This window comes from Aythya marila (genome assembly GCF_965140915.1).
Source record: "Aythya marila genome assembly, chromosome: 16".
Taxonomy (NCBI): Eukaryota; Metazoa; Chordata; class Aves; order Anseriformes; family Anatidae; genus Aythya; species Aythya marila.
The window spans coordinates 2,161,531-2,187,149 of NC_139057.1; the positions used below are offsets into that span (position 1 = coordinate 2,161,531).

A 25,619-nucleotide genomic window follows, 5' to 3' on the forward strand; every position below is an offset into this window, starting at 1 on the left:
CATGGTGATCTCCACCACATACAACCAAACAAACACATTTGGGATGTGTAAAGCTCCTCCGTTAAAGCGCACATCCTGCCGTGGTCTCTCTGGACTATGTTCTGGCACAGATGTCCTCCCGAGACACGGGAATCCCCACGCGGTGCACGCCCTGTTATGCACCTTTGCTGTCTCCTCCGCTCTGCTGTAAGAGAGGCACCAAGGGTGGGTGGGGAAGGCGAGCAGCACTGACTTGTTCACACATCACTTCAGGATGAATGGTTCGTTAAAGACGGGTGCTCATCTGGGCTTTCCCTTCCTTCCCAAGACTGCCAGACACGTGGGCAATTCAGGGCGCTTTCCCAGCGCTTCCGAAGCAAGAGGTCTCCTGGATTCAGCTACCCAGAAGAAAACCCTGCCAAGCTCAAGCCTGCCTTCCCCAGGTGCAGTATTGCCACTTCTTTTGTTTCTGTTCTGAAGCGTAAGAGAAGTTTTTAATAACTCATTCCATTCATGCCTTTAACATTGGCATTCTGCACTGAGGCCTGGAGAGTTTCAGTAAGTCACTGCTGAGCTTGATCAAAATCCTCCACCACTTTAGCACAGAGCATGACTCTGCTGTTTAAATATCTGGGCACATCAGGGACACTGTAAGTGGTTGTTTAACTGACCTCCCTTGGCAGGCAAAGCGGGTAGCTGGGCTCTTCTGCACCCCATTTGTGATTTGGAGGCTGGTGTTGGAGAAGGCAGAACGATTCTGCAATCCGGGAAGTCAACGATTCCGTGATCCCTTTCATTTTTATCCCTCTCCCCAGAAATGAGGTGCCTTCTCTGAGCCCTTCTTCCAGAAAGAATCTCGAGTCCCTTGTGGGTGAACTGGAGAAGACAGTTGCTTCCCTACGGAAACAGGTAAAACTGTGCTTCAGTATTTGTCTTTTGTGGCATCTGGAGCAGGATTTAGCTATCTACAGCCTCTGTGCCCTCCAGAGCCATGAGCAAGCATCTGACCCAAGGGAGCTAACAGGTTCAGAGAAGGTAGAGCTCGGAGAGGAGAGGGAGTCGAGCTCTGTGAGCTCAGACCCCTACAACTGCCGGGTAAAATGCAGGTTTAAAGCTCGGTGAGATTGACTTGAGCTGCCACTTTTTTCTTTAATTGGAACAAGTTACAGATGGTCTCTGTAATAGTGCAGACTCCTCTTAGAGCTGCTGGTTTTTCATCCCCACCAGGTGAATGTCCTAGAGAGCCAGCTGAGGTGGCACCACAGGAACTCCAGTGCATACGGACAGGGGAAGAAGACTGGAGACAAATGGAGAAAAAGATGACGGTGCTGCCTCTTTGTACAAGGTAAGGGTGTTTGTTCTGGGCTGGGGTCCTCCAGGGGGATGTGGTGGGACACCCGAGCAGTCTTCACCTACAGAAGAGACTGCAGAAAGGGATGGAGCAATCCAGTGGTGAATGGGACAAGAGGTAATGTGCTTAAATGCAGCAGGTTAGACACCATTTCTAACAGCAATGATTAGTGACTCACTGCAATGGGTTGTCTGGGGACCTTGTGGCATATCCATTCCTGGAGGTCTTTTAAGAACTGGTTTGGCAAAGATGGGGAAAGACATAAGTATAGGATGGACGAGGTGGACTGGGTGAGGTGTCTGAGGTCTGTTCTCTGGGACTCCGGGTCGATTTCTTCTAGCAACACCACAACCCCAAATCCACCAGAGCCTCCCTTTGCGGGGAGAGCTATCAGAAAGCCTAGCGCTGGAGTAGGTGGACTGGTTCCTCCTCAGGGGAACGAGGACACCTGGGCAGATGGAGCAATCCACTATTTGCTTACATATTGACAGAGATTTCCCCCTGAGTCACTCTCAGCCCCAGCCAAGGGGGCAGGAGTGCTGGAAGCACCGCTCAGCGCGGGGACTGCTGCCGCTGCTCAGCTGTGGTCTGCAAGATCTCTGGTTCCCTGTGCCCAGGGTCACGGTGAACAGAGACTGAGAGCCTTTACCACTTCCCATAGAGATCCCTGCAGCTGTGGAAGACAGGGTAAACAATTTGCTGGCACCTGCCAGTCTGGAGGAGGCATTTAATAGTTTTTTACATGTTGCAAATGATCACTCCAGGGACGAGAGCGGAGGAGTTATGCAGAAGCACTGCTTTGCCAGGCAGTCTGTGCGAGGAGGAGCATCCTCTGGAAGTCACATTACAGGAGAGGGCAAGCAAAGGCTGTTCTGTGCTGATAATCTCAGTGGAAAACAGAAGGGGAAGCCTGTAGGCTGGCCATGCCATTTCCAGCCTGGTTTGGTATGTGGATTCTTACAGATTTACTGGCCCAACGTTGATCCCTGTTAGAAATTTGACAGCCATGGGTTGCAGCGTGACCCGTGTAAATTGGCTTTTCCTTGACATCGTTTGTAGATCCCTGAGGAGCACTGTAGGGTCTGCAGGGTCCCTGGAAAGTGCTTGTGTGGTTTTCAAGGATTATTGCTGGTTTTGTACTGCAATCATGCACAGCCCAGGCATGCCAGGCACTGTACCAATGGTGATCTCGGCCTTCAGCTTCCTCCCGTGGAGTTTTTCTGTTTTTCTTTTCAATTTCAGGTGCCCAGTGACCTGCACTCCTGCTCTCCACCAGCCAGCCCACCCCACTCCCAGAGGGCTCTGAACAAGCACCCCACGAGCCCCCGCGATGCTCTGCCTCCCCTCCTGTCTCCTGCACCACCTCCGTCCCAGCACGACCGTACTTCTGCCTGCATCGAGCCCCTGCACTCCCTGCTCCGAGCCCTCCATCTCCCGGACCTCCTCTGCTTGTCAGCCTCTGGGGACGGGCTCTGGCACTTGCCCCGTGTGATGGTGGCAGAGCAGCGGTCTGCCGAGATGCCACCTTCTGCCATGCGTCCCCAGGAAGCGGAGGATAACCGAAGCTGCTTTAGTGTCACTGTCGTGCCCTCCTCTTCCCACACACCCCATCATCTGCAACGTCCCCTGGGCACCCGACCGAGGTTCACGATGAAGCACGACCTCTCTCAAATGCGCTGTCTCCGAGCCCTTGTGCCAGGAAGCATCTGGAGAAATCTGGGTGGGGTTTTAAAAAAAAAACAACAAACAAACAACAAAACAACAACAACAAAAAGAGAAAAATTGAATAAACATGAAACCCCAAACAAATCTTCTCATGCCAGCAGAAGGAGCAAAAAGGAACCCGAGGGCTGGAAAGCACCCTTTTGGCTGGGCTTGGGTCTGCGCCACCAGTGATGAGGCAAATCCAGAGCCTGGGGAAGGCTCCTGGCTGGCTGAGCCCTTCGGGCCAGGATGGCAGAAGCAGCAGACCACCACGGCAGCCCGGGCTGCTGACAGCAGCCACCGTCCTGTGCCATCTGTTTGGTAACAAGTGGCACATCCTGAGTTATATTACCCTGCGAGTGACCTCCCGTTACGTTCCCAGCGCTCAAAAACATTTTCCTCAACATGAACTGCATCCTCCAAGTTTCTGCCCTTCTGAGGGTTTTAATTAGATTGATGTTTCCCTCCCCTTTTTATTTTTATTTTTTTTTCCTCCCAAAAGGCTCTTCGCTGGAAGATGTGTTTTGAGTGTAAACGTAACAGGACCTGGAACAGAACCTCGGATAATTAGATGTAATGGGCGCCCTCGTTAGCGGAGGGGAGCTGCTGGTTTCCGTCAATTAGTGCGGAAGAACATGATGTGCAGCGTTTGACACATGGATGAATGCAAAGTGCTGTTTGTGTTTATTGCTCCTCGGTGCTCTGCAACCAAACCAGGACTCTGTAACCAGCTCCACAGAACAGGTCTTCTGGTTTCCTTGCTCTTCGGAGGTGCTTTTTAGTGGTGCTAGAACTGAGGTCCCTGGGTGTTCGCCACAGCCACAAATCCGCGGGCAGGTTGGTTTTAATGCATCTGTGAAAGCCAACCACAGGGACCGAGAGAAAATACTTGACCCATTAGGGATCTGTGCCGTCCTTACCTTTTTCACTTTTCCCTCTGTCCTCCCACCTTTCTTCCCCAGCGCAAGGATCCAAACTTTCTTACGGATGTGCTTTTTCTTTTCCTTTCTGTTTTTAGGTGTGTGATAGTACCAAAGGGATTCAAAGCAGCAGGGATGCTCCTGGAACTTAATAGAAAAATAAATAAAAAAAAAAGATACTGAAAAAGGTGGTGATTTATCAGCTGCTTCCTGGCGTGGGACTCGGAGCCGTGCGTGCGTGTGCTGTGTAGACAGAGGTTTGCAGTGATGAGTGTGTGCTATGCATGTCTGGTGAGCCCGGCTCGGAGGCAGTATTTAGTCCTCAGGGATGTTTGTCATTTTGAAGTACTCTTTCATTTAGGTGCAAATCAAGGTCCAAAGCCTTGTGTGTTATAAATCAGCTGCACTCGTCTATCGGTCGTACCACTAGAGAGTCTAATCCGGCAGAGGTCAATAAAGGTAAATCAGGCTCCAGTCTCCTTCTGCAAACCACAAGTTTACCAAGTCCCCATTCAAAACAGCGAGGCATAAACGTTTGGTGCTCGATCTGATCAGATAATCTCTCTAAATGCATAAGCAGGCAGCCCATTTCCTTCCCCGTGGAGCATGACGTGAGGAGCAGGCTTGTCAGAAGAGCTGCTGAAGGACAGCAGAAGGAGGACGGCCGCTGCTTTTTCCCCCACTGGGGTTGCAGACCCTTTTTGTGCTCCATCCTCTGTTTTTCTCAAGTGGGAAAAACACACAAATTAAATGTCTGTCTGTGCCACCAAGAAAGAAGCTGAAAAATCCCCAAAGTCATTCTGGTGGGGATTTCTAAGCTGGATGGCACAGCCCCATCTGGGCAGAGGCTGCTTCAGGGCCCGACTGAAGTCCTCAGCTCAGACCCACTGCAATAAATCTTCCTTTTTTTTTTTTTTTTTTTTTCCAAGTAGCTTTGAAAACCCAGCTGCACGCCCAAAACGAGCTATCTGCAGCAATTACAGCAGGGGAGGATCAAAATAACAGGCTCAGGGCCAGGAGCTGGGTCCCTGGGGGAGTAGCTTGCACCGAGCACAAACCTCCCCCTAATTAGATGAAGCAGGGAAGTGACAAAACCCACGCGGGGGCGACCTGAGGGGGCCACAGTTGGGATTTCTCAGCAGAGAGGAGCATTACAGACAGTTTAAAGCACGCAACCCTTACGTGAGGTGTAAATCTCCATCCTTCTGCAGCTGCTGGGGGTTGGCAGGGGCTTTGCTGTGTGGTTGTGAGCGGGGCTGCTGGCACCACGGGGGTGCAAATCGGCCACGTGGGGCTGGGGGTGAGAGTTTGGCTGTGGGGCTCATGCGGGGGCCTGGGGATGATGCTGGCACTATGGCTGGTGATGTCCAGCGGGTGCTGAGGGGGACCCATCCCTGCCACAGGCTGGGCAAGATCCTGAGGGGTCTGGGAAGCAGATTCCTTGGAAATCCCTTGTAATGAGAAAGGGAAATCAATGGGAAGAGGGGAATGCTTCAGTGGGGTGATGCTCGGAGGCCACTGCAGACCCAATTGAGAAGGGTTCTGGTGAGATAAACCCCGTAACATTCCCCCACCAAACCCCCAAACCACTTCAGGTCTCTTCTAGGTTATTTCCCTAATTCTTTTTTTTTAACCCTTGCGCATTTGCGGATGCAATTATTTTCCTCTAGAAAAAAATAAATTAAAAAAACACCCTCCCACAGCCCCAAACTATTAACCGGAGCCTGCCACTTCATCACAAGAGCTGCTTACAGAGCAGAGGGCTGCGCTCCAGCAACGAGCGTGAGAGCAGGCGTTAAAATAATAATTAAATAGAAAAAAAAAAAAGAAAAAGGAAGAAAGAAAGAAAGAGAGAAGCCTTTCTCCTTGCTGGTCGTACTGCAGCTCCAGCTGTGCCGGTCTGCCAGATGTGCCCGCAGGTGTGCGCCGGGGCTGCCGCCTGCAGCCGCGTCCCGCCCGCGCACCCACCCCAGCAGCCACCCCACCAGCCCGACCAGTTTCACTTTCAGAAATAGGAACTTGGCGGCGCCGGGCGCCCAGACGCACACGCGGCTCGGGACGAAGGTGGTGAGCTGCTGGCACGCGCGGGGACCCCGGGGCCGGCGGCATGAACCCCAGCGTGCCCCTTCCTCCGGCTTCCCGAAGGATATAGGAAAAAGGAGAGCGGCGGCAGCGGCGGCCGGGCACCGCGTGTCCCATCCCGTCCCGTTCCCCGGGGATGGAGCAGTTTGTCCGCAAGCGTTTGACCTTCTTGACGTCCTTCTGGAACAAGCTGTGGCCCCGCTCCGGCCCGGATAGCTGCTCGCTGGGGTACTTTGGTTCCGATTCTGTTTCGCTGCACTCGGAGCCCAGCTCGGTTTCCTTCATCCCCAAGTCCTCTCTCTTTATCGCTTTATACGCTTTCACAGCCCGCAGTGCGGACGAACTGAGCATAAGCGCAGGGGACAAACTGCGTGTCCTCAGAGAAGAAGGGGACTATGTCTTAGCCCGGAGGCTGCTTGGGGAACCGGCCATGGGTTACGTCCCCGCTGCCTACGTGGCCAACCTCAGCCAGGGCTCCTCCACTCACCGGCCGTAAGTACCCGGGGCTCGGACCCCGATGCGTGTCTGTGCTGGGTGGTTCCGTGAGGAAAGGCAGCAGGAGCACAAATTCCTCATCCCCGGCTTTTACGGGGCTGCCATGGCGAGGTTTTCCTGCTCCAGAGAGGGATATTAGTGGGGTGGGGGTGTTCAGCGCTTGGGGACAGAGATGCTGATTCCCTTTCCCGGTGCTAAACTCTGGGACCGGGTGGACCAGGAGATGTGCACAGGGGTACCTGTGGTGCCCAAAGAGCGGGTCACCACTTGCTCCAGTTCCTCTGCCTCTCTCCCTGCATTCCTGGGGAGGCAGCAGGGAGGGATGGAGCTGGGGAGGCTGCCAGGAGTTGTCTGAGCCCTGCTGGCTCCAAAAAGCCTGAGAACACGGGGAGAAGTGGTTCAGGTTGAGACCCACCGGGGAAGCCTGGAGCTTTTTAGGACCAAGCCGTGCCTGGGGTGTTCTCGTGCACCCAAAACCGGGGGCTCCCTCCCTGCTGCTGCCTCTCCCACCCTCACGGAGCTGGGTTAGCCTCCCAGCTCTCTCCCAGCTGGGGAAAACCTGGGCTTGTCCTCGCACGAGGCAGCCCGGTCCCGACACGCCAGGCAAAGTGCCCCGAGAGGCAGCTGCTCCCCTGCATGAGGTCCTGAGTGGCGCTGAGCAGTGGGGATGCAGGCGGAGGTCATCACCTTGCAGGCTCCCGCTGCCCCCAAAGCTTGGGGGTAAAGGAAAATAAGGCTGCAAAACTCGCAGCCAGCAGGATGGGAGAGACCCTCCCTCCCCACCCTGCCTGCGCTTTGGGGCAAATCGGTGAGATTTAGGACCACGCTGTTGAGAACTGGGGGGGAGTTCAGCTCCGTGCTGCGTTCCCGTTGCACAGAGGAGTTCAGCAGGCTGAGGCTGACCACGGGTCTGTGCCCACGGGTTTGGGGGTGTCTGCGGGACCCCATCCCGGGGACGGGGGCGAGGGCGATGCCGCGGGGCCGCTGAGCAGCTGCCACGCGTGGCTTTGCAGCCAGAGCGAGCCCTGGGCACACAGACTGCCCGGAGCCGCCGGTTGCAGCTGGGTGGTAATTTGTTCAGCTGCAGTAAACCCATCAGGTATAATTTCCTGCACGGCTTCCCAGACGCCGGGGATCCCGGCTAATGACGAAACCTCGGGCTTTGCACGTCCCGGCCGCGTGAGGCTGAACGAAGCTGCCTCTTCCCCGGGCTCGCGTGCGTCACGAGGGCGTTGGGCCCCAGCTGCCAACCTGCCTTTTCTTGCCGGGGGATTTTGGGGCATGAAACGAGGGGGGAGGTCGGCTGGGTCCTCCCCTTCTTGGCTCCGTGCTGCTGCAGCCTGGAGAGGTCTGCGTGGGTTGAGACATGGGTTGGAGGGCTCTGAGAGCTCCTTGTGAGCTGCAGGTCAAGCGCTGAGGGGAGATCCTGCTCCCCTGGCAGGGCACATGGGTGCAGCCCCCAAAAAAGAGGCAGAAATGCCTAATTTTTGCTGTTTTCTGAGCTTGGAGGGAAGCTAACGCAGCCCACAGCCCTGCCTTGGTGCACTCAGAGGATAAGCTGGAAATTCATTTTACTTGGAGAGGGGGTGAAAGATGCCTTCTGCCGAGCACTAAAGAAAACAAAAACAACAACAAGGAAATGGTTTGAAGTTAGGAATTTGAGGAAATTGTGCCAAAATGCAACAAGCACCCATGAAAGCAAGGAAATGAAGCAGCCCCAGGCGCAGGCTGGCCACGGTGCACGAGGGCAGAGGCGTTTACAGGCTCAGTGCCACTCGGGAGGTGGCTGCCAAGAGGATGAGCAAGCAGGGGGGGGCTGCTCCCATCCCCTGGCTCAGCTGGGGCTGGGTGAGGGTGCTGGAGCCCTGGGGACTGCTGCAGCCTTGGCTGTGTGAACCCTGTGCGTGCATAACCCCGCTGCATCCCACCCCAGTCCCTGGTTCTGGGGGTCAGGGACCAGATCCCTGGCCCTGGGGGGGTCCCTAACCCTTGGGGGGGTCCCTAACCCTTGGGGGGGGTCCCAACCTGGCTCTGACTGGCCTCTGCTCTCCCCCCAGCTGGTATTTCAGCAAGATCAGCCGCAGCGAGGCCGAGCAGCTCCTCCTCTCGCCTCCCAACCAGCACGGCTCCTTCCTTGTCCGGGACAGCGAGAGCAACAAGGGCGAGTACTCTCTCTCAGGTAATTTTGGGGCAATTACCCGGAGAAAATGAGCACAGGGAAAGGAGCCAGGCCGTTCCCAGGAGCAGCTCGCGGCTCAGCCAGCACGGGGGCAGAAAAATGTGGAAATGCATTTAGGGTTTCTTGTTGAAAGGAGCTGGCTGCTTCCTAAAGGCAGGGGGAGAGCTCATGGGTGCAGGCGTGGGTTGCTGGATGACCGTGGCGAAGGAAAGTGCCTTGCTTCTGCCCAGGGTACGAAAGCCACGAACAATTTACAGTGGTTTAATGACAGTTTTGCAGCCCTAACTCCCAGAATTTCATTCCAGTGGCTTTTGTCATCCGGGGATTGTCTAAAAGCACGCTGCCACTCCGGGTTGCCAGGGCCTGGGCAGGTTCAGCCCAGGCAGCGTCGTTCCCCTCTGCTCCTCTCCAAACCAAACATCTCCCCGAAATTCCTGGCAAGCCCCACGTCCCCACAGTCCCCACGCCGTGGCGTGCCTTCCGCAGGCACAGCCGCTTCTGATTCATCGACCTCGGTGAACTCAGGTGCTCTCCGAGCAGCTCGTTTGCATGGGGAATGAGTTCCTCTGCCAAAGCATCGCCTCCCCGGTCCAAAGCCACCCACTGCCAGGAGCCTGCTGAGCCGGGAGCTGGGAGAAGGACGAGGTGCAAACCCCCAGGGAGAGCTGGGTGGCTTTAGGGGGAATTCAAGAGGCTGGGATTGGGAGTGAAGGGGTTCAGTGGGATGTACAGGAGCTGAGATTTCCCCCTTCCTGGGCTCCCCGCAGTGCGCAACCACGCCAAAGTCAGCCATTTCCGAATCTGCAAGAGCCCCGGGGGCAGCCTGTACATCCAGAAGGGGCACCCCTTCCCCGACATGGAGGAGCTCCTCGCCTTCTACACCGAGAACTGGAAGGTCATCCAGAGCCCCTTGCTGCAGCCCTGCAGCCCCACGGTGCGTACCGGCTCCTGCTGCTGCCATCCGCCCCCTTCCCCGGATTTTTTTTCTCCTTTTGGCCAAGCTGGGTACATCTGCTTAGGTTTTTTTTTTTGCTGGCAGGTGCCTGGCAGGTGTGACTTATTTAGTTACTTTTTGCCTAGAAAATTTCCAGGATGGGAAGAGAGGAAAGGAAAAAGGAAAGGGAAAGGGAAAAGGGAAAGGAAAAGGGAAAAGGAAAAAGGAAGAGGAAAAGGAAAAATTAAAAAGAAAAAGGAAAAAGGAAAGGAAAAATGAAAAATAGAAATCCTATCCATTTGGGATTCGAGCTCTATTAAACTAAAACTTTAAGTACACCATTAACATAGCTGTCAGCTTGACGTTTATTGGCCGCGTTAAGGGTGGAGGTGTTGTTTCTGTGTATGTATAGCTGCTTTTTGGCTTTTTGTCCAGCCAAAATGCACAAGTTTTTTTGAAATGTTTGCTCCATGACAAAGACTGGAAACCACGTTGCTGCAAGCTCCTTCAATACTGAGTCAGGAAATAGCTGCGCTTCCAAATTTTTTGAGAATATAATAAAACTATAAATACACTCATAAATCCAACTGCAATACCAATCCCAAATTACCAGTTTACATGAGATTTGAAATACATTCACTGAGTACAGCTTAGAAATAACAATTAAACATGGGAATAATTCAAGAGTGAGATAGAAAGGCGTCTGATAAAATAAATGTTTAATGACCTGAAGTCTTGATCAGACATTGCACGCAACGATATTCATTTAGTCACTTTTATTTAGCGGTGGACAGAGAGAAAAGCCCCTTTGGGGGGTGATGAGGAGAATTCGAACACCTCAAATTCCTGATATTTACGCAGTCCCCGTGCACACCGTGTCCCCTCCAGCAGCTGCCCCGTGCTTTGTGCCCCCGGGGAGCCCTTGGCCGCTATTGCACCATGCCCGGGGTGCTGCCACCAGCACCGAGAGCCGGTGCTGGCTGTGCCACAGGTCCCAGCGGGTCCGAGCGTGCCGTGCCCCTTCCGCAGACCCCCCCCGAGAGGGACGGCTGGGAGCGCCCACGTTGGGAGTTCACCCTGCGGAGGAAGCTGGGCGAGGGCTACTTCGGAGAGGTGTGGGAAGGGCTGTGGAGGAACTCCGTGCCGGTGGCCATCAAGATCATCAAAGGTGCGTGGGGGAGAGGATGTCGGAGGTGGTCTATGGGGTCTTGGTCACTGACACAACATTCAGCCCGTTGTGTTTCCGAGCTGGCAAGTAGCCACGGGTCTGTGGATCCAGCCAAGCGTGGGCTGCGCCTCTCCAAAATGGCTCAGTCCAGCGGGCTTGTGATAATTGATAAGCCAAATTAAGCTAAGTAAAGCTTGTGATATGTCCCAGTGGAAGAATGATGCTGAAAATGGGATGCAAAGCCCCGTGGGAAACATCTCATGGGTGTTTGGATCGGAGGTGCTGGGTCGGTGTCAGCCCTGAAAACAGGGGTGGGCTGCAGGGGGGGGAGGTCCTCATCCCAAATTAGAGGTGCTGAGCACCCAATGTCTGGGTGACAAAGGGGTTCATGACGGCCGTGCCGGCTTTCCCCCCCAGCTGACATGAAGGCAGAGGACTTCACCAAGGAGATCCAGAACCTGAAGCGCTTGAGGCACGAGAAGCTGATCCAGCTGCACGCCGTCTGCTCGCTGGATGAGCCCGTCTACATCATAACCGAGCTGATGAGGAAAGGCAACCTCCACAGCTACCTCAACAGTGAGTGCTGCTGTGGGGAGCAGGCCTCTGGGACAGAAGGGCTCCAGATGGCCCTACAAACCCGAGAGAGGACCCTAAGAGAGAACAAGCCCTGGTTTTGTCCTGTTGTCAGCCGTAACACAGAGCAATCCGTAGGTGCTTGGTGGAGGAAGTCCTGGGTGACCCCAAGACTGAAGGACGCGGTCTGATGTCATCCCTTTGGTGTCCCACCAGCACGCAGGAACCCCTCGGTTGGGTTTGGGCAATGCCAACCTCACTGGGAGTGGTTGGGTTGGATGGTTACCTCTGGTTAGATGGGATCTCAGATTCGAGGTTCTTCACGTCCCCCTAGAACGACGGGTCCCATACTGCCAGCGCAGGGTCTTGTCCCAAACCAGAACACCTAAAACAGAAGATGCTAGATTGCCCCAAATGCCTGGGTCCTTTGGGTTAACAGGTCCTGAAGGGAAGTCCCTGGGCACCTCCCACCTGCTCAACATCGCCTGCCAGGTGGCGGATGGGATGAGGTACCTGGAGGAGAAGCACATTGTCCACCGGGACTTGGCGGCCAGAAACATCCTGGTGGGAGAGGAACTCACTTGCAAAATCGCCGATTTTGGGCTGGCCCGGCTTCTCAAGGTCAGTCAGTGGGATCTGCAGTGCCACCGAGCTGCCCCAGGCTGCAGCCATCCCCTGCTGCTCCTTCCCAAACCCACGGCCCCAGCAAGACCCCAAAAGCAGCGGCTGCATTCCTCGTTCAGCCCCTCAAAACCCTTCTCCCTTTCCTTTCCAGGATGACATCTACTCCACCAGCAGCAGCACCAAAATCCCGGTGAAGTGGACGGCCCCGGAGGCAGCCAACTACCGCACCTACTCCCTCAAATCCGACGTCTGGTCCTACGGGATCCTCCTCTACGAAGTCTTCACCTATGGGCAGATCCCATACGAAGGTAGGGCTGGTGAGCCCCTCCAGCACCGCTCCATCTGCACTCTGAGAAGCTTTTCGGAGGTGGAAACACCTCCTGGGACATGAGATTGGTCACTTTGGGGATTGCTTAGAGGGATTTTCGGTGCACAACCCAAGGGTGCTGTGGAAGGTGCTGTGGGCTGGATGATCCATCCCATGCTAAACCTGTGGCTGCTGCCATTTCGTGGCAGTGCTCCTTGACATCTTGGCCCGTTGCGGGCCGGGACACACCATCGGGGTGTCCTGTGGCAACGATAGAGTGAGGGGAATCTTCTCCTTCCTTGCAGGAATGACGAACCAAGAAACTGTCCGGCAAATCACCAGGGGCTACCGCCTCCCCCGGCCCAGCTCCTGCCCCCCTGAGATCTACAGCATCATGCTGGAGTGCTGGAGTGGCAACACGGAGGAGCGGCCCACCTTCCTGGCGCTGCGGGAGAAGCTGGGCTTCATCTACAGGCGCCTGCTCAACTCCCTGTCCTGAAGCCCCTTCCCACCACCCTTCCTGCAAAGCCCCCTCCACGCCAGCTCTTGCCGAGTGGCTCCTTCCTCCTCTCTTGCCCTCCAATAGGGCTCCGAGGAAGGCACATCCCCCAAAAAAACCCACTGCCCGTGGCCCCTCTCGGTGAGGAGGCAGGGAGGTGGCCAAGGGACGAGGCAACGAGGTGGGGAGGATTCGTTGCCGGAGCTTGGCCGTGTCTTGAGAAGCCCCGTGGCAGTGAAGGCATCACCCCAGGTTCACATCTCCGTTCAGCCAGTAGGGAGGGAGGTCCCTGCCGCTCCCCAGGCCCACATGAAGGTTTGCAGTTTGTGTCCAGTCGTGGCTCTGCTTGATTTTCTTGTAGCGTGTGTCCGGTGTATTTATCAATAAATGCGTGCGCATCCATCCTTCCATCCACCCATCCTTCCATTCATCCATCCATCCATCTTCCACCCACCCATCCACCCACCCATTCATCCACCCCTCCACCCACCCACCCTGTTTTGCTGCAGCACAGAGGCTTTAAACCCTTCGGCATGATTTCCTAGAGCTCCCCTGCAACACCAGGGCACGGTGCCCACCACGCTCTGGCTGCCTGGGGCGAGCGGAGCTGGATGGGGACATTTTTTTTGGGGGTGAGGGGACTCTTCTGGCCTTTTGTCCAAAAATCAGTGCCCGACTAAAAGTGGAGGTGCTGGAAAAGAGATGGATCTAGACTGGGATTTAAAGCCACAGTTGTTGCTGTGCTCTGGGGGTGCACGGACACCCCCGAGGACAGCTGGCCATGGGGACACTTATTTTTTCATCACACCATCGGTACAAAGCTCCCATCACCTCCATCACCAAACCCCTGCTCACTGCCGGGGTGCAGCACCCCAGGAGCATCCGAACCCTCCTCCCCACTGGAACTGGGGGCAGGGTTTTTCCTTTTTCCCACCCTGTGCACGCTCCCTGGGGCCGGGCTGTCCCTGGCAGCAGTGAAAGGACTCCTTGAAAGGCTGCCAAGGTGCCTGCTGCACGCAGCATCCCCCAGGACCGGGGTCAGGTGGTGGGTGAAAGCCAGCCCTGCACAGCTGGAGCTGTGTGGGTTGAGATTTCCCCCTCCTGAGCCCGTTTTGCCTGATTGCAGGAGGGGTGGTGGTCGCTGGGACTGAGCTGCTGGTGGGGTTGGAGTGTATAAAGTTAATAAAGTGCAGGCAGTGCTCTCCTTGTCCAAGAAGCAGCTGTGCTGTGTGAAATAGCAGGAAAGGAGCTGGTGGGAAGCCCTGTGGATGAGGGGCCTGGGAAGGGGAGGTGGGAATGTGATCTAGGTGTGCTGTGCGGGGGTCTGGCCACGTTTCCTTTGAAGCCCCTGGGAGCTGCGGTGCTCCTGAGATGAATCTGTGTCCTGGGAAAGCTGCAGCTCTGGGCTTGAGCGATCCCACCTGGATCAACCCGGTTGGATTTGCCACGGTGGAATGGTTTCAAGAAGCAACTTCCCTCTTGCAAAGCGTTTTGCAGCCTTATCCAACTCCTCCGTGCTGTCCTGGTCTGATGAGAAACCGAAGAGCGAAGTCGTGTCTGGCAGGTAGGGGTTCGCTGTGTGCCGGGAAGGGGCTGGGAGGTGCACGGCAGCAGGAGAAGCAAACGTGCAGGTCTCGCTGCCACGAGGTGGTGCTAAAAATGAAATAAAATAAATGAAATGAAATAAATGGGTGTGCATGGGGCTGTTGGATCTCCTGCATGCACCCTCTGTGCTTCTTCCAGGCTCTCAGCCTGGGCAGGGTGCCGCAGCTCCCTCCAGGACTGGAGATGTGGTGGGGCACCAGGCTGTTCCCAAAATCTGGCCGGAGCTGCCCAGACCTTTCTGGAGCTCCCTGGGGTGGGCATTGCAAGCGGTGCTGTCGCAGGCACCCTCCTGCTCTGGTTTCAGCCTGGTGTGTGCCCTGGCGATGGATTCAGGTTGGCCGAGTGGCATTTGAAAGCAGTGCCAGGCTAAGGCAATGCATTTCAGCTGTGTCATTTGTTCCTATTTTTAACGTCCCACGTCGGCCTTTGTGGAGGGTGAGGGGGAAGCAAAGCTTCTGGAGAGGAAAAATAAATTAAAAAAAAAAAAGCCCAAAGCAGCAAAAGCAGGAAATGAAAGCGAGTATTTCTCATGCTGGGCTGCTGCAAGAGCTCTGACAACAGAGGGGTGGCACGAGGGCAGCTGCAAGGACCAAGGGCAAGCAGAAAGCACGAGCTATTTTTGCCCAAATATGTGGGTTAATCAACAGCCAAAACGCTGCACGAGGCAGAGCAGAATAGGGGACACCCATCCCTGGTGGGGTGCTCGTGGTGTGTAGCAGAGCAACCCTTTTGCTTTTCTCTCTTGAGGTGCCCAGGGACTCTCCTGCTGTCCTGGGTAGGTGCAAAAAGCATCAGATGGAGTGTGGGGGGGCCAAGCTGCTGTTCCCAATTCATGATATTGCTGGTGCTGGTACCTGTGCCCTCTGGCACGACCCTGCCTGGTCCTGGCAAAAACACTCAGCCTCTCCTTGGGTCACTCTCAGCATCTCTAGGTGCGAAACCAGAAAGCTGCATGTGGACACGGGGCTGCTCCAAGCTCTTCTGAGAGGTTTGGCTTTGTTAGTAGTGGTGAGAAGAGAATAGAAAGTTCAGTTGGAAGGGATTTTCACGAATCACCTAGTCCAACTGCTTATTTCAGGGCCGACCAGAAGTTAATGCATATTGGTTGAGGACATTATTATAATTATTATAAAACAGTGGGTGATGCTGCCTCATTCAACCCAAGCCAAAATGGGTTTTTCAAAAGGAAACTGCAAAAACTTTGATTTCCCTGATACCTGGCCCCAGATGCAGCGTGAGGCTGGTGCTCTGGTGGCTGCTTCCAACCCGAGCAGCCTCGCAGCAGGAGAGAGCTCAGCCTCGAGAGGGGCCCCTGGGTGATTTGGGGAGAGCTCAGAGGTGCTGGCCAGGCTCCAGCCTGCTCAGGCGAAATTTCCCTGTGAGGTTACGCAGGGACGGGGCTCGTGGCCTCGCTGTGCTGGGGCTGCTGCCAAGCGAAGCAAGAAGCCCTGCCCTAAAGCACTTGTCAGTAAAACGCAGCAAACGTGGGGCCAAAATCAGCGATTTGGTCCCCTCTGTGGATTTTTTTTGGGGGTCTCTTGCATGGAGAAACTTAAAATGGAGATGAGGTGGCCACACAGGGAGGGTCCAGGCAGCCAGGACCCACTGAAGCACCCGAAATAGGGATGGGAGAGCTTGGAGCCAGATGGTGGCATTGCCTAGAGCTGGGTGAAGCCGGGCAGAGGTCCAGCTGCAGCCCAGGGACGGCAGGATTGGTGCCTTTGCTTTGCCACAGCCTCCCTTGAGGCGGGGGCACTCGGTCTGGATTTTGGTGTCACAAGACAAACAAGCAAACACAGTGATATTGATTTGACCAGTGCATGTCCACCCTTTAATCTGCAGGTCATTAAAAGAAAAAATACTTTTTTTTTTTTTTTTTCAAACTGTGGGGCTTCTCCAGGGAATTAATAGGAGATACAACCCAGTTTTCCCCATCCCAGGGGTGAGCAGCAGACACTGAGCTGCACCCCAGGGTGCTGCTTGTCCCCCTTGCCACCCCAGCAGCCACCAGCACACCTTGACTTGCCTTGCTCAAAAAGAACACCCCCTCACCTCCCACCTCCTCTATTTTCCTGTGCTTTGAGATATTTAAAAGCTGTTGTGCTTCTCGTAGTGGGCAGCCACATGTCTTTAACAGAGCCCCCTTCCCAGACCTGACAGCCGTGGTTTGCTGTGGGCTGGCAGTGCCCCCGCAGCACTGACACAGAGCAGGGCAGCTGCCTCTCCCTGGCCTGAAAAAACTGCTCTGACAGCATCAAATGGGGCACAAAGCTTTGCCCTTTGCCCCCCGGGATGCTGGGGCACAAAGTCACCGTGGCCTCGCACAGACCTCGTGCTGGGACCAGGCTCAGCCCTGGCCACTTGCTCCCACCCCACGCACAGCAGGCACCAGCACAGAGAGAAAAAAGGCTGGGGGGAGGCTGCACGGAGCCAGATCCTGCTCACACGCAGGGCACACACGCAGTGAGTCACGCTGGCACGGCCACAGCTGGCTTGGAGCTGCTCAACCCCTGCAAAAATCCCTCCCCGTGTTACCCGGCTGGAAACGCCGTGGTTGGAGGCTGCGCTGCTTCCTCCACCCCATCTCCATCCCCAGCCTGGCAGGACTCCCATCCCTGGCGAAAAACAACCCGTAGAGTTTTTTTTTTTTTTAAAAGGCTGCTCAAGTTTATTAGTTACCATTGAACGAGTACAAAGTACAGAATCGTGTCGCTGAGTCTGCGCAGAAAGGTGTAGTTGCGTTAAGAAATAGTAAAAAAAAGCTGGTGTAGAAAGTGCTGGGGGGCTGCTGCTTGATTTTTATCCCCCTGCAGTGCTTCCATCTCCGAGCAGCCTGCCTCCTCGAGGGGCTGTGCCCGCTGGCACGCTCAGGACGAGGGCCCGAGGCCGGGCTCGCTGGTGTGCCGCCTCCGTCCTGCTCCTGCTGCCGGCACCAGCGCGCACGCCAGCTGCCCCGATGGCACCTGCAGCGCTCCCAAGCTGCAGAACAAAGCAAAAAAAAAATATTAAAAAAGGGGCCAGGCCGATGCCAGGGTGTTGTTGTCACCCTGTGTTTATTTCCATAGCCCAGGAGTGGTTGTGCTGGGTACAAAGACCCAAGGGATGTTGTCCATTGCGTCAGGATGCACTTTGGGGATGTCCCCAGCTGCCCCAGGTGGCTCTGTCCCTGGTCATCTCATCCCAGTGCCACGCTGGAGGAACGTGCTCACCTCTCCGGGGACTCCGACACAGTTGTCATGGCTGGAGGATTCGTCTTCCCGAAGAAGAAGCTGGCCCACCACTGGCCGGGGTCAGATTTAGGAAGCCCTGGGGGAACAGCACAGGTCAGTGCACCCCAGGCAGCCCTACCACGGCCCCGCTCTCACCCCGGAGAGGCTGGGTTTTGCCTCCCAGGAGATTTGCACAGCTCCATGCTTCCCCCAAACAGATTTCCAAGCGTGGGATGTTCTTGCTGAGACTTTTAGGGGATGCCCATGCAACCAGCCATGACCATGCACGTACCCGGGTGGTGTGGGATGACCTCTCCATAGTCCGAGCTGCTGCAGGAGCTGTTGCTGGACGTGGAGCTCAGGCGCCCTGCAGAAAACCCAAAGCCAGCCGTCAGCACTGACCCTTGGCACCATGAGACCCAGCACCACGGCTCGGGATCGCCGCTGGCTCCGTCTCGCTTTGGTGCTCACCCAGTTTTAGTGCCAAGCCAGTAAAAACCAGTAGGAAGCAGTTACTGCAGAGATTACATGCTGGCCAACAGCAGGTAGCAGAAAAGCATGTAAAACCCATGTAGGAAACCACTTCCATCCCCAAGGACATTTCTGAGTGGCTTTGCATTGTATGCAACACTTGGAAGCCTTTACGGATGTCTTAGGGCCAAGAGGATGCAGATTTCTGCACATAATCCGTGCAGTTTTAGCCTGACTGCTATAAACCTGTTACCAGTTTCAGCTCCAGGGAAATATTTTAATCCCCTCTGGTTTAGGCAGTCCCTAAAACCAGAAAGTTGCCCCCCCAGGAGAGGCACCAGGAGCTGCCATTGCCCAGGTTGGGCAATTTCCACAGCAGTGGTGCACGAGGCGTTTAAATCCAGCCCCTTCCCCACGAGGTTAACAGCAAGGAAAGGGGGTCTCCAGCTGGAACGGGCTGCTGGGCACCCCCTTTCTTACCAAGGAGCTCTCGGGGGGCTCCCACCGAGACCCCGTCACCCCCCCTCCAGGCTCTTACTTCTGCGGTAGTTGTGGGTGGCCATGAGCGAGCCGCTGGATGGGATCGATGCCATGGTGCTTGGTCTTGGGTGCTGCACGGACCTGAAACCTGCAGGAAAAAGGGTGGCCGTCACCGCGGGGGGACCCGCTGCAGCCCCCACCCTGCTTGGGACAGCACCCAAAAAGCTGCAGGGGGTTAAATCGGGCAATTTGGTGACTGCCCTGGGGATCTGAGAGCATGGTGACCCCATATGGGTTATGGGGGCTATTGCACACCCCTGTGTGTGCCCGATCCTGCATGCGAAGCCAAAATCCTTCAACCATCTGCGTGCACAGCCCCTGTGCGGCCCCCCCCGGCCCCTGCTGGATGTTCTGCCTCTCTGCACAAAGTTTCTTTCGTGGTGTCAGCGTTTGGGAGTTACAAACCTCCGAGCTGAAAGCCCAGGCAGGTTTTGCGGGGGGCATGGGTGGCCCCCCCAACACACAGGGCTGATCCCTGGGGGAAACTGAGGCACGGGGCTGGCAGGGCTGACCCCATGCGTGTCACCCCGAGGGGACTCGCAGCTGCTGCAGTCGGGGTGCTCAGCCCCGACCTCCAATCAGACCCCCCCGAGCACCCCCCTCAAATTCCCCAAATCCCCACGGGCTGCTCCATTTCCCCACCAACCCCCCCCTACTCCAACGAGCCACCCTTGAGGCCAGGTGCCCCTCCACACACCTGCAGACCCCCGAACCCCCCCGAAACACCCCTAAACCCCCTATTAGCACCCCTCATTGCCCACTGCCCCCTCCCGGATCGCCTGCTGCGCCGAGCACCCCCCCCGGCCGCGAAGAACCTGGGCGGGCGGGCGCTAGGACCCTGCGGGGAGCCCGGCGGGCGGCGCTAGGACCCTGCGGGGCCGCTCGGCGGCGGCGGCGCCGCCCGAGGAGCGCAGCGAGCGCGTCCGCTCCGCACGGCCTCAGCCGCGGCGCTACCGGCCCCGCCCCCAGACCCGCCATTATATACCCTCTGGCCACGCCCCCGAGGCTCGCCGCCAATGAGGCTGCGGGGAAGGAGGGAGGGCACGCCCACTGGCCTCGGTAGCCCCGCCCACTTGAGCTGTCCCGCCCCCGGGCCGGGCCGGGCTGGGGGCTGCGGGGAGCGGCCGCGTTGGGACCCCGGTGGTTTCCCAGCAATAATCCACCGATGGCTGGGTTTTGGGGGCAGAAGGCTTAAAAAAAATAAAGGTTTAAAACATTGCGGGCGGAGAGACCTTTGGGTAGTCAAAAACTGCAGGAAAAAAATCAGAAAATGAAGAAAAAAATTCAAAAAATGAAGAAAAAAATTCAAAAAATGAAGAAAAAAACAACAAAAAATGCATAAAAAATGAAAAAATGCAGAAAAAAATCAAAAAATGCAGAAAAAATGCAGAAAAAATGCAGAAAAAATCAAAAAATGCAGAAAAAAATCAATCAAAACACACTAAAAGTTACTAAATACATAAAATATGCAGGGAAAAGAGAATGTTACAGCAAATCTGTGGGATGGAAACGTGGTCGGGAACATGGCAAAGCCAAAGCAGCACCGAAGGGGTGCAAAAACCCTGCACGATGTCCACAGGGGCAGCTCCGGGTCATCTTTTAATCATTTCATCATCTTTTTATTTCATCATTTTTGGGGAGTTTGGAGACAGAGGGAGCCCATTGCCCAGCCCCGAGTGGTTCCTGCACAAACTCTGCTGGCAGTGGGGTTTCAGCCCCACCAGCCCATCGTTTTGGTGATAAATCCAGGGTTATTTGGTTGTGCATTGTGCTGACTTGGTGCTTTCCGGGCAATGAGTTTGCCAAAGGCTGCTATGGACTTTGAATATACAAACACGAGCAGGCAGCGCTCACAGCCCCGTGGCTGGTTTCGTGCCCAGCATTAGGATTTGTTTTTCTGCCTCGTGCTCTGGCAGAGGTTTGGTTTCAGGGACCCCTGGGCTGGGTGTTTTGCTCCAACCCCGCCTGGCTGCAAAGCACAGAGAGCCCTGGGGAACGGTCTCAGGAGATTTATTCAGCCTAAGAGAGGAAAGATTTGGGTGCTTCAGAGCCTAGAAGTCACTTTAATTTTAGTGAAGCCTGGCATTTCTCAGGTTCCTCCTCAAATCCTTCCTGACAGACGCATCTCTGCATCCTGTGCCCCTCTGACAACGTACAGAGCAATAAAAATCTGCCTAAAAATATACATAATATAAAAATATAATATAAAAATACACAGAATATATCCTGTAATGGACTATATTCTCCCCGGGGAGGACGGGATGGCTTCGTATCCCATTGAGCCCGAGTGGGCTAATTGCTTTAATTAATGACAGAGCAGAGAGAGCAGAGATGCACAAACACTTCCTATTCCCTTTGTGCTCCGACACCACTTCCACCCACGTTTGGGGCTGTTTTTTAGAGGATTTGCTCATAAAACAGCAGCGGGGCCACGACAGGCGCCTGGAGCAGTCGGGGCTGGGAGTGATGGAGCAGGGGACGAGGATCCAGGCGGGTTTCCCAGAACCAAGCCCGTGCTGGGTGTGCTGAGAGGAAGATAAATTTCATTTGTATCGATCGAGGATCAATCATTTTAAAAGCAAGCAGATGACAAGGTTTGGACAGATTTTTTTTCTTCTTTGATTTTCCACTAAAATCGAAGCCAAAACCAAAGCCTCTGACTGCGACTCTCCTTGCAGTTTGCTTTGGAGCGTGTTTTGTTTGTTCCCACCCATTTTTTATTATTTTATTTTGTAAAAAAACTGGTTCTTGGGGCTCTAGCTCCACGTTACGACTGGCAACTGGGTTTTGTTGTCTGCAGGTTTTGTGTGCCATCGAGGAGCAGCCTTTCATGTCACCCTGTTCTCGGCAGAAACATCTGGAAGGCAGCGAAGGCTTTCGGAGGCATCCAAAAGCTTTCAGAGCTGCTGGGATCCATCCACACTTGCAGAAGGGGACGGTGGATTTGGGAATTCACCCGGTGGCAACAAGCCCAGCAGCCCCTTTCCACCATCCCACCCTGCATCAGGCAGCGACCAGAGCCATCTGTAGGGCTCCAGATCCTGCCCACCAGGGATTTTTGCCCCATTTCTGCTCCGGCTACAACCCAGGGGGCAGGCACGACCCATGCACGGGTTGTGCCCATTTCTCTCATCCTGCCCTGCGTTTTTCCCGGCTGCTTTGCTCCAAGTGCAGGGTTTGGGCAGCTGCTGCCACCTAGGGATAAAAACCACCCGCGATGTCCCCGGGACCCTGTCCCCCAGCTCCCTGTGCCCACCCACGAGTGTTGGAAGCTGGACGAGGGGGAGATGTGAGAAAGGATTTGCTCCAAGCTGGTGTTTGGTCAGCAAAAACCGGGCAAATGGGAAAAATCCTCTTGAAGAAACCAGCAGTGGTGCTGAGCAGGACCTGAATCTCTGCAGAAAACTCTCAGAGCAGCGTCCCCCTCGTGGGGCTGAGGGAAAATTTCACTGCCATTCAGTGAAAACCGAACAAACGGGAAAAAAAATCATTGCTAAATACACTTCATTGGGCTTCGAGGGGGGTGGCTCAGCAATGAATTTGCTCGTTAAGTTTTCTGAGCCTTATTTCTACCTCTGGATGCACCCAAAGCCTCTGCAGTTAGCCGGCCACCCCCGTTAGCAGCCCTTCACCAGCAGATACAGGCAGCCCAGGCTGTTTTCATTCAGTGGCTGTGGTTTTAATAAGAAAAGCTGTCTCCAGGATTAACTCAGGCTTTTCCTAACTCGGAGATGTGCCCGGCTGCCAAAACAAATACATCAATCTGCTGCAGCTCGGTGTGGCCCCAGACTCCTGCTGTAAAACCCATAAAAAACCACAGGGCAGAGGCTCCTCATTGCACTGGGGTTTAACCTAAATCAGCACAAAGCTGGGTGCTGCACTAGGGTCTGTCCCCTCCTCAGCACCTAGGGATATTTATGGGATCAGGTGCTGCACCTGGGCATCAGAAGTGTCCGGGCATCCCCGAAGAGATGCCTTTTAGGTGCTGCTCCTCTCCTTCCCCTGAGTTTAAAAAGATTTCAGAGCAGGGATGTGTGCAGCCTGCCTGCTTCCTGGGCTAGCAGTGGAGCAGATTGGGCTGTTTTATTCTCTTTTCTGTCAGCATCATCCCAGAGAGCAGGAGGAAGCGGAGTAGCGATGCTAAAATGCCAGTGGGGAAGGTGAGGAGGACTGAAGGAATGAAAATCTTTGGGAGAAATCCAATTTTAGGTGAGGAGCTGCTGCATTTGCCTGGGGGACATGGACCTGTAACCCATGGTGCTGCTGAGCTTAGTGGGGTGGGTCATGGGGCTGGCAGGGGTCAGCCCCTTTCTGGGCTGATTTTTGGGTGTTTTTTCCCTCCAGGACCACCATCTGTCTCTCAAGCTGGCTGAATTTTCACACCCTGAGCACATCATTGTGTTTCCTTCCTGGCTCAATGCACAGCCTTAGCAACGTCCTCCCCTCCTCTGGGGTATTTTCACAAAGGATGGGAAGTTATTCAGGGTGATGGGTCGCCCCCAGAGGGAGGGGTTCACCCCACAAATCTCTGCTTTCTGGCCATGATTTAAATAGATCCAAACCTGGGCACCCAGGGCCACCAAGGCTCTCCATGACAGCGCTGAATTTTGGGCATGGATACACCCAAAGAATGGCTGGGGGGGAAGGAGGGGAGTCCTCCAGGGGGGGATTTCCCTGTCTTGACCCCATAACCCAGCTGCTTGGTGCAGAAGGGGTTTGTGCACAGCACGCTGCTGTCCCTGCAGGGGTGTCACCAGACACCGTCCCCAGCTGGCCGGGTGGTGAGAGGGTTTGGGCATCTTGTTATCACGTCCAAAGCTTATTTTTAAACTGCTGGCTCCAATTTAAAGCTCTCAGCAGCATGTGCTGACTGCAGGACCTCAAAATACTCCCCTTCCCCTCCACCTTCCCTTGTCTTTTTGCCCCATATTTCTGTCTTTTTTTGCCCCTCTCTGGGTCTGCAGCATGAGCAAGAGCTGAGAAACCTTCTTGTATGAATGATTTTATGAAATTTTGTCCTGTTTGGTGCCTGGAGTGCTCCTACACAAAGATATGGAGCTGGCCACAGTGTGTGCCATAGGGTGTCATATGTGCTGTTATGGGGGCCCAGAAGGGGGGACCCCAAAGCCAGCCCCATGTAAATGTGCTCCAGAAATTACTGGGAGATGCTATGGGGAATCCCATCCCATTGCAGCAGGGGGTTTGGGGTGATAAATGGGAATTTTATTCTTGATGTGTGCTGTTCTAGGGGCACTCAGGGCTGCTGTGGGATGCGTGTGGTGTAGAGGAGAGGATGGCCAGTGCCTCGGTGCTCTGAGCCTGGTCATATCCAGCATGTGGTAACCTGTAAATGCTGGAACACCTGGGTCCAAAGCCCAAAAAAACATTGGGGAAGGAGCTGAAAACCCAACCACAGGAGGAAGGAAACCTGAGGGCATTTACCTCATCTATAAAACTTCCCTTTGGAGGACAACCGCTGCCCCTGCACGCTCTGAGCACCTTTTCCAGTGGCCATCACATGAGGCCCCGCAGCTCTCTCCAGATATCCCCAGTGCTCTGCAGGGGAAGAAAGAGAACAGGGTCCCCTCTGCTGCTCCTGTACCCAACAGGGCTCGGGGGGGCTGTTCCTGGGTGGGCAGCCCTGGTGGCACTGCCCCAGCCCCTGCCTCCCAAATCGCAGCAGCTCAGCTAGAAAGGAACACCCCCAGCGCCAACGCCAACCCCGGCAGGCAGCCCAGATCCATACCAATTACTGGCACTGCGGATTATTCACTCTCACACCATGCAGGGCCTCTTTGAAAAAAAATATCTCAGTTTTTATGTCTGGGCAAAAGGGATTTTTTTTTTTGCATGGTTTAATGCATCAGATCCTAACCCGGAGTTTGTGGGGTTGGAGGTAATTATAAAAGGGGTGCAGCACCTGCCAGTCCCCATAGCAATACCTAGACAGAATGGCCTTTTGGGGCTCTCAATTGTCTTGAATGATCCCAAATTATTTGGAGATGGATTTTCTGGGGGGTAGATCCAATCCTAAATAGGATTTGGGGAACAGTTTCAGCTGGGACTGAATCTGAAGCTGGAAGGATGGAGGCGAGGTGCTAAACTTCCAGCCACTGCAGGTTTTGCCTGCTCAGGTCTCTTTTATTTCAAATAGCTGAACATCAAAGGACAGATAAGCACTATTTTGGGTTTTTTTGGTCCAACCTTGCGGGGAAGCACTTCCACTCAGGAATAATGATGGTGGTGCCCGCAGGGATGGCAGGCGTTGGGTGTAGCCCTGCTCCCCAGCAGGATCCATCCCAAGCTGTGGCTTTAAGTCCCTCGGCGGCTGGCTGTAAGGTGGCTGAACCTCGCCCCGATTATCCAGGTCTGGCAGCTCTCTCCTCTCCCCGTCCCCTACTATTTATAGTCCGACGGGCTGTCAGGCTCCGCTGCCACTACAGGCAGCCCCGTTTCTGTGCAGCCCGCTTGCCAGCAAGGCTGCCCTTGCGTAAAAAGAGGAGATTATTTCTTGGCAAAGCCCTGAAAAGTGGGAGGGAAGAACAAGGGACTTGTACGCTCATCCCTGCAGTGCATTACCACCCGTGTCCATCCCCGGCACGTCCAGACCTGAGGCAGCACCACCGCTCCTGTCCCCAAAAAGGTCTGGATTAATTTATTTAAAATACTTAAAGCCTTCCTTTTGAAAGCTTCTTTTTACTTTTACTGGCACTTGGTGCAACGCTGCGTAAAAGACATCTTCCCTATCACGTTTCTAAGAAAATGCCAGTGAACTCTAACATTCAGAAAAAGGGAAGTCTCCCTTTAAACATTAATGAGAGGTTAGTACCATTTTAATCTACACGATGTTTAAGTGTTTAACCCTGAGACTATGAACTAGCAGTACCTGACTTCGCTGTTAAATTCACTGAGAGATGGTCAAGGCCATGCAATTGGTCTAGACTATTACACAGCTTAATTCAAAATTAGCATTCTTTTG

At 54.7% G+C, this 25,619-nt stretch overlaps 3 protein-coding genes across 4 annotated transcripts in view; 2 read left to right on the forward strand and 1 right to left on the reverse strand.

The window, feature by feature from the left end:
* Positions 1-4,141, forward strand: part of LOC309884526 (peroxidasin homolog) — a gene marked incomplete at its 5' end in the record, with an annotated part of 43,585 nt that extends 39,444 nt beyond the window's left edge. Inside the window, 4 exons of the mRNA XM_082773580.1 lie at positions 308-422; positions 795-888; positions 1,207-1,324; positions 2,573-4,141. Coding sequence (XP_082629706.1) covers positions 308-422; positions 795-888; positions 1,207-1,302 — 305 coding nt within the window. The 3' untranslated portion in view covers positions 1,303-1,324; positions 2,573-4,141. The remainder of the gene's footprint in view (positions 1-307; positions 423-794; positions 889-1,206; positions 1,325-2,572) is intronic.
* Positions 4,142-5,886: 1,745 nt separating this feature from the next.
* Positions 5,887-13,185, forward strand: LOC309884536 (tyrosine-protein kinase Srms-like). 2 transcript variants are annotated; one of them, XM_082773619.1, is made up of 9 exons: positions 6,148-6,264; positions 6,363-6,528; positions 8,589-8,710; positions 9,478-9,644; positions 10,674-10,812; positions 11,230-11,388; positions 11,825-12,006; positions 12,161-12,317; positions 12,622-13,185. In XM_082773619.1, exons 2-9 carry the CDS (start codon positions 6,467-6,469, stop codon positions 12,813-12,815), a joined length of 1,182 nt encoding a protein of 393 aa, XP_082629745.1. In that variant the 5' UTR covers positions 6,148-6,264; positions 6,363-6,466; the 3' UTR covers positions 12,816-13,185. The 2 variants fall into 2 exon arrangements, with proteins under 2 accessions (XP_082629744.1, XP_082629745.1); XM_082773618.1 differs by having other exon boundaries at positions 5,887-6,528.
* A 3,873-nt stretch (positions 13,186-17,058) lies between these two features.
* Positions 17,059-19,586, reverse strand: PPDPF (pancreatic progenitor cell differentiation and proliferation factor). Its single transcript, XM_082772935.1, has 5 exons — positions 19,456-19,586; positions 18,639-18,728; positions 17,922-17,996; positions 17,630-17,726; positions 17,059-17,399 (listed from the first exon to the last, which is right to left on the reverse strand). Exons 2-5 carry the CDS (start codon positions 18,691-18,693, stop codon positions 17,288-17,290), a joined length of 339 nt encoding a protein of 112 aa, XP_082629061.1. The 5' UTR covers positions 18,694-18,728; positions 19,456-19,586; the 3' UTR covers positions 17,059-17,287.
* Positions 19,587-25,619: the final 6,033 nt, after the last annotated feature.

Bases quoted from the DNA above. Each gene is read 5' to 3' on its own strand.
- LOC309884536 (XM_082773618.1), top strand. From the start codon at position 6,173: ATGGAGCAGTTTGTCCGCAAGCGTTTGACCTTCTTGACGTCCTTCTGG. The intron at 8,711-9,477 runs GTAATTTTGGGG...GGCTCCCCGCAG, and splicing joins GGGCGAGTACTCTCTCTCAG to TGCGCAACCACGCCAAAGTC. The intron at 11,389-11,824 runs GTGAGTGCTGCT...TTGGGTTAACAG, and splicing joins CCTCCACAGCTACCTCAACA to GTCCTGAAGGGAAGTCCCTG.
- PPDPF (XM_082772935.1), bottom strand. From the start codon at position 18,693: ATGGCATCGATCCCATCCAGCGGCTCGCTCATGGCCACCCACAACTAC. The intron at 17,997-18,638 runs GTAAGAGCCTGG...GGTTTTCTGCAG, and splicing joins CACCCACAACTACCGCAGAA to GGCGCCTGAGCTCCACGTCC. The intron at 17,727-17,921 runs GTACGTGCATGG...CTGTTCCCCCAG, and splicing joins GGTCATCCCACACCACCCGG to GGCTTCCTAAATCTGACCCC.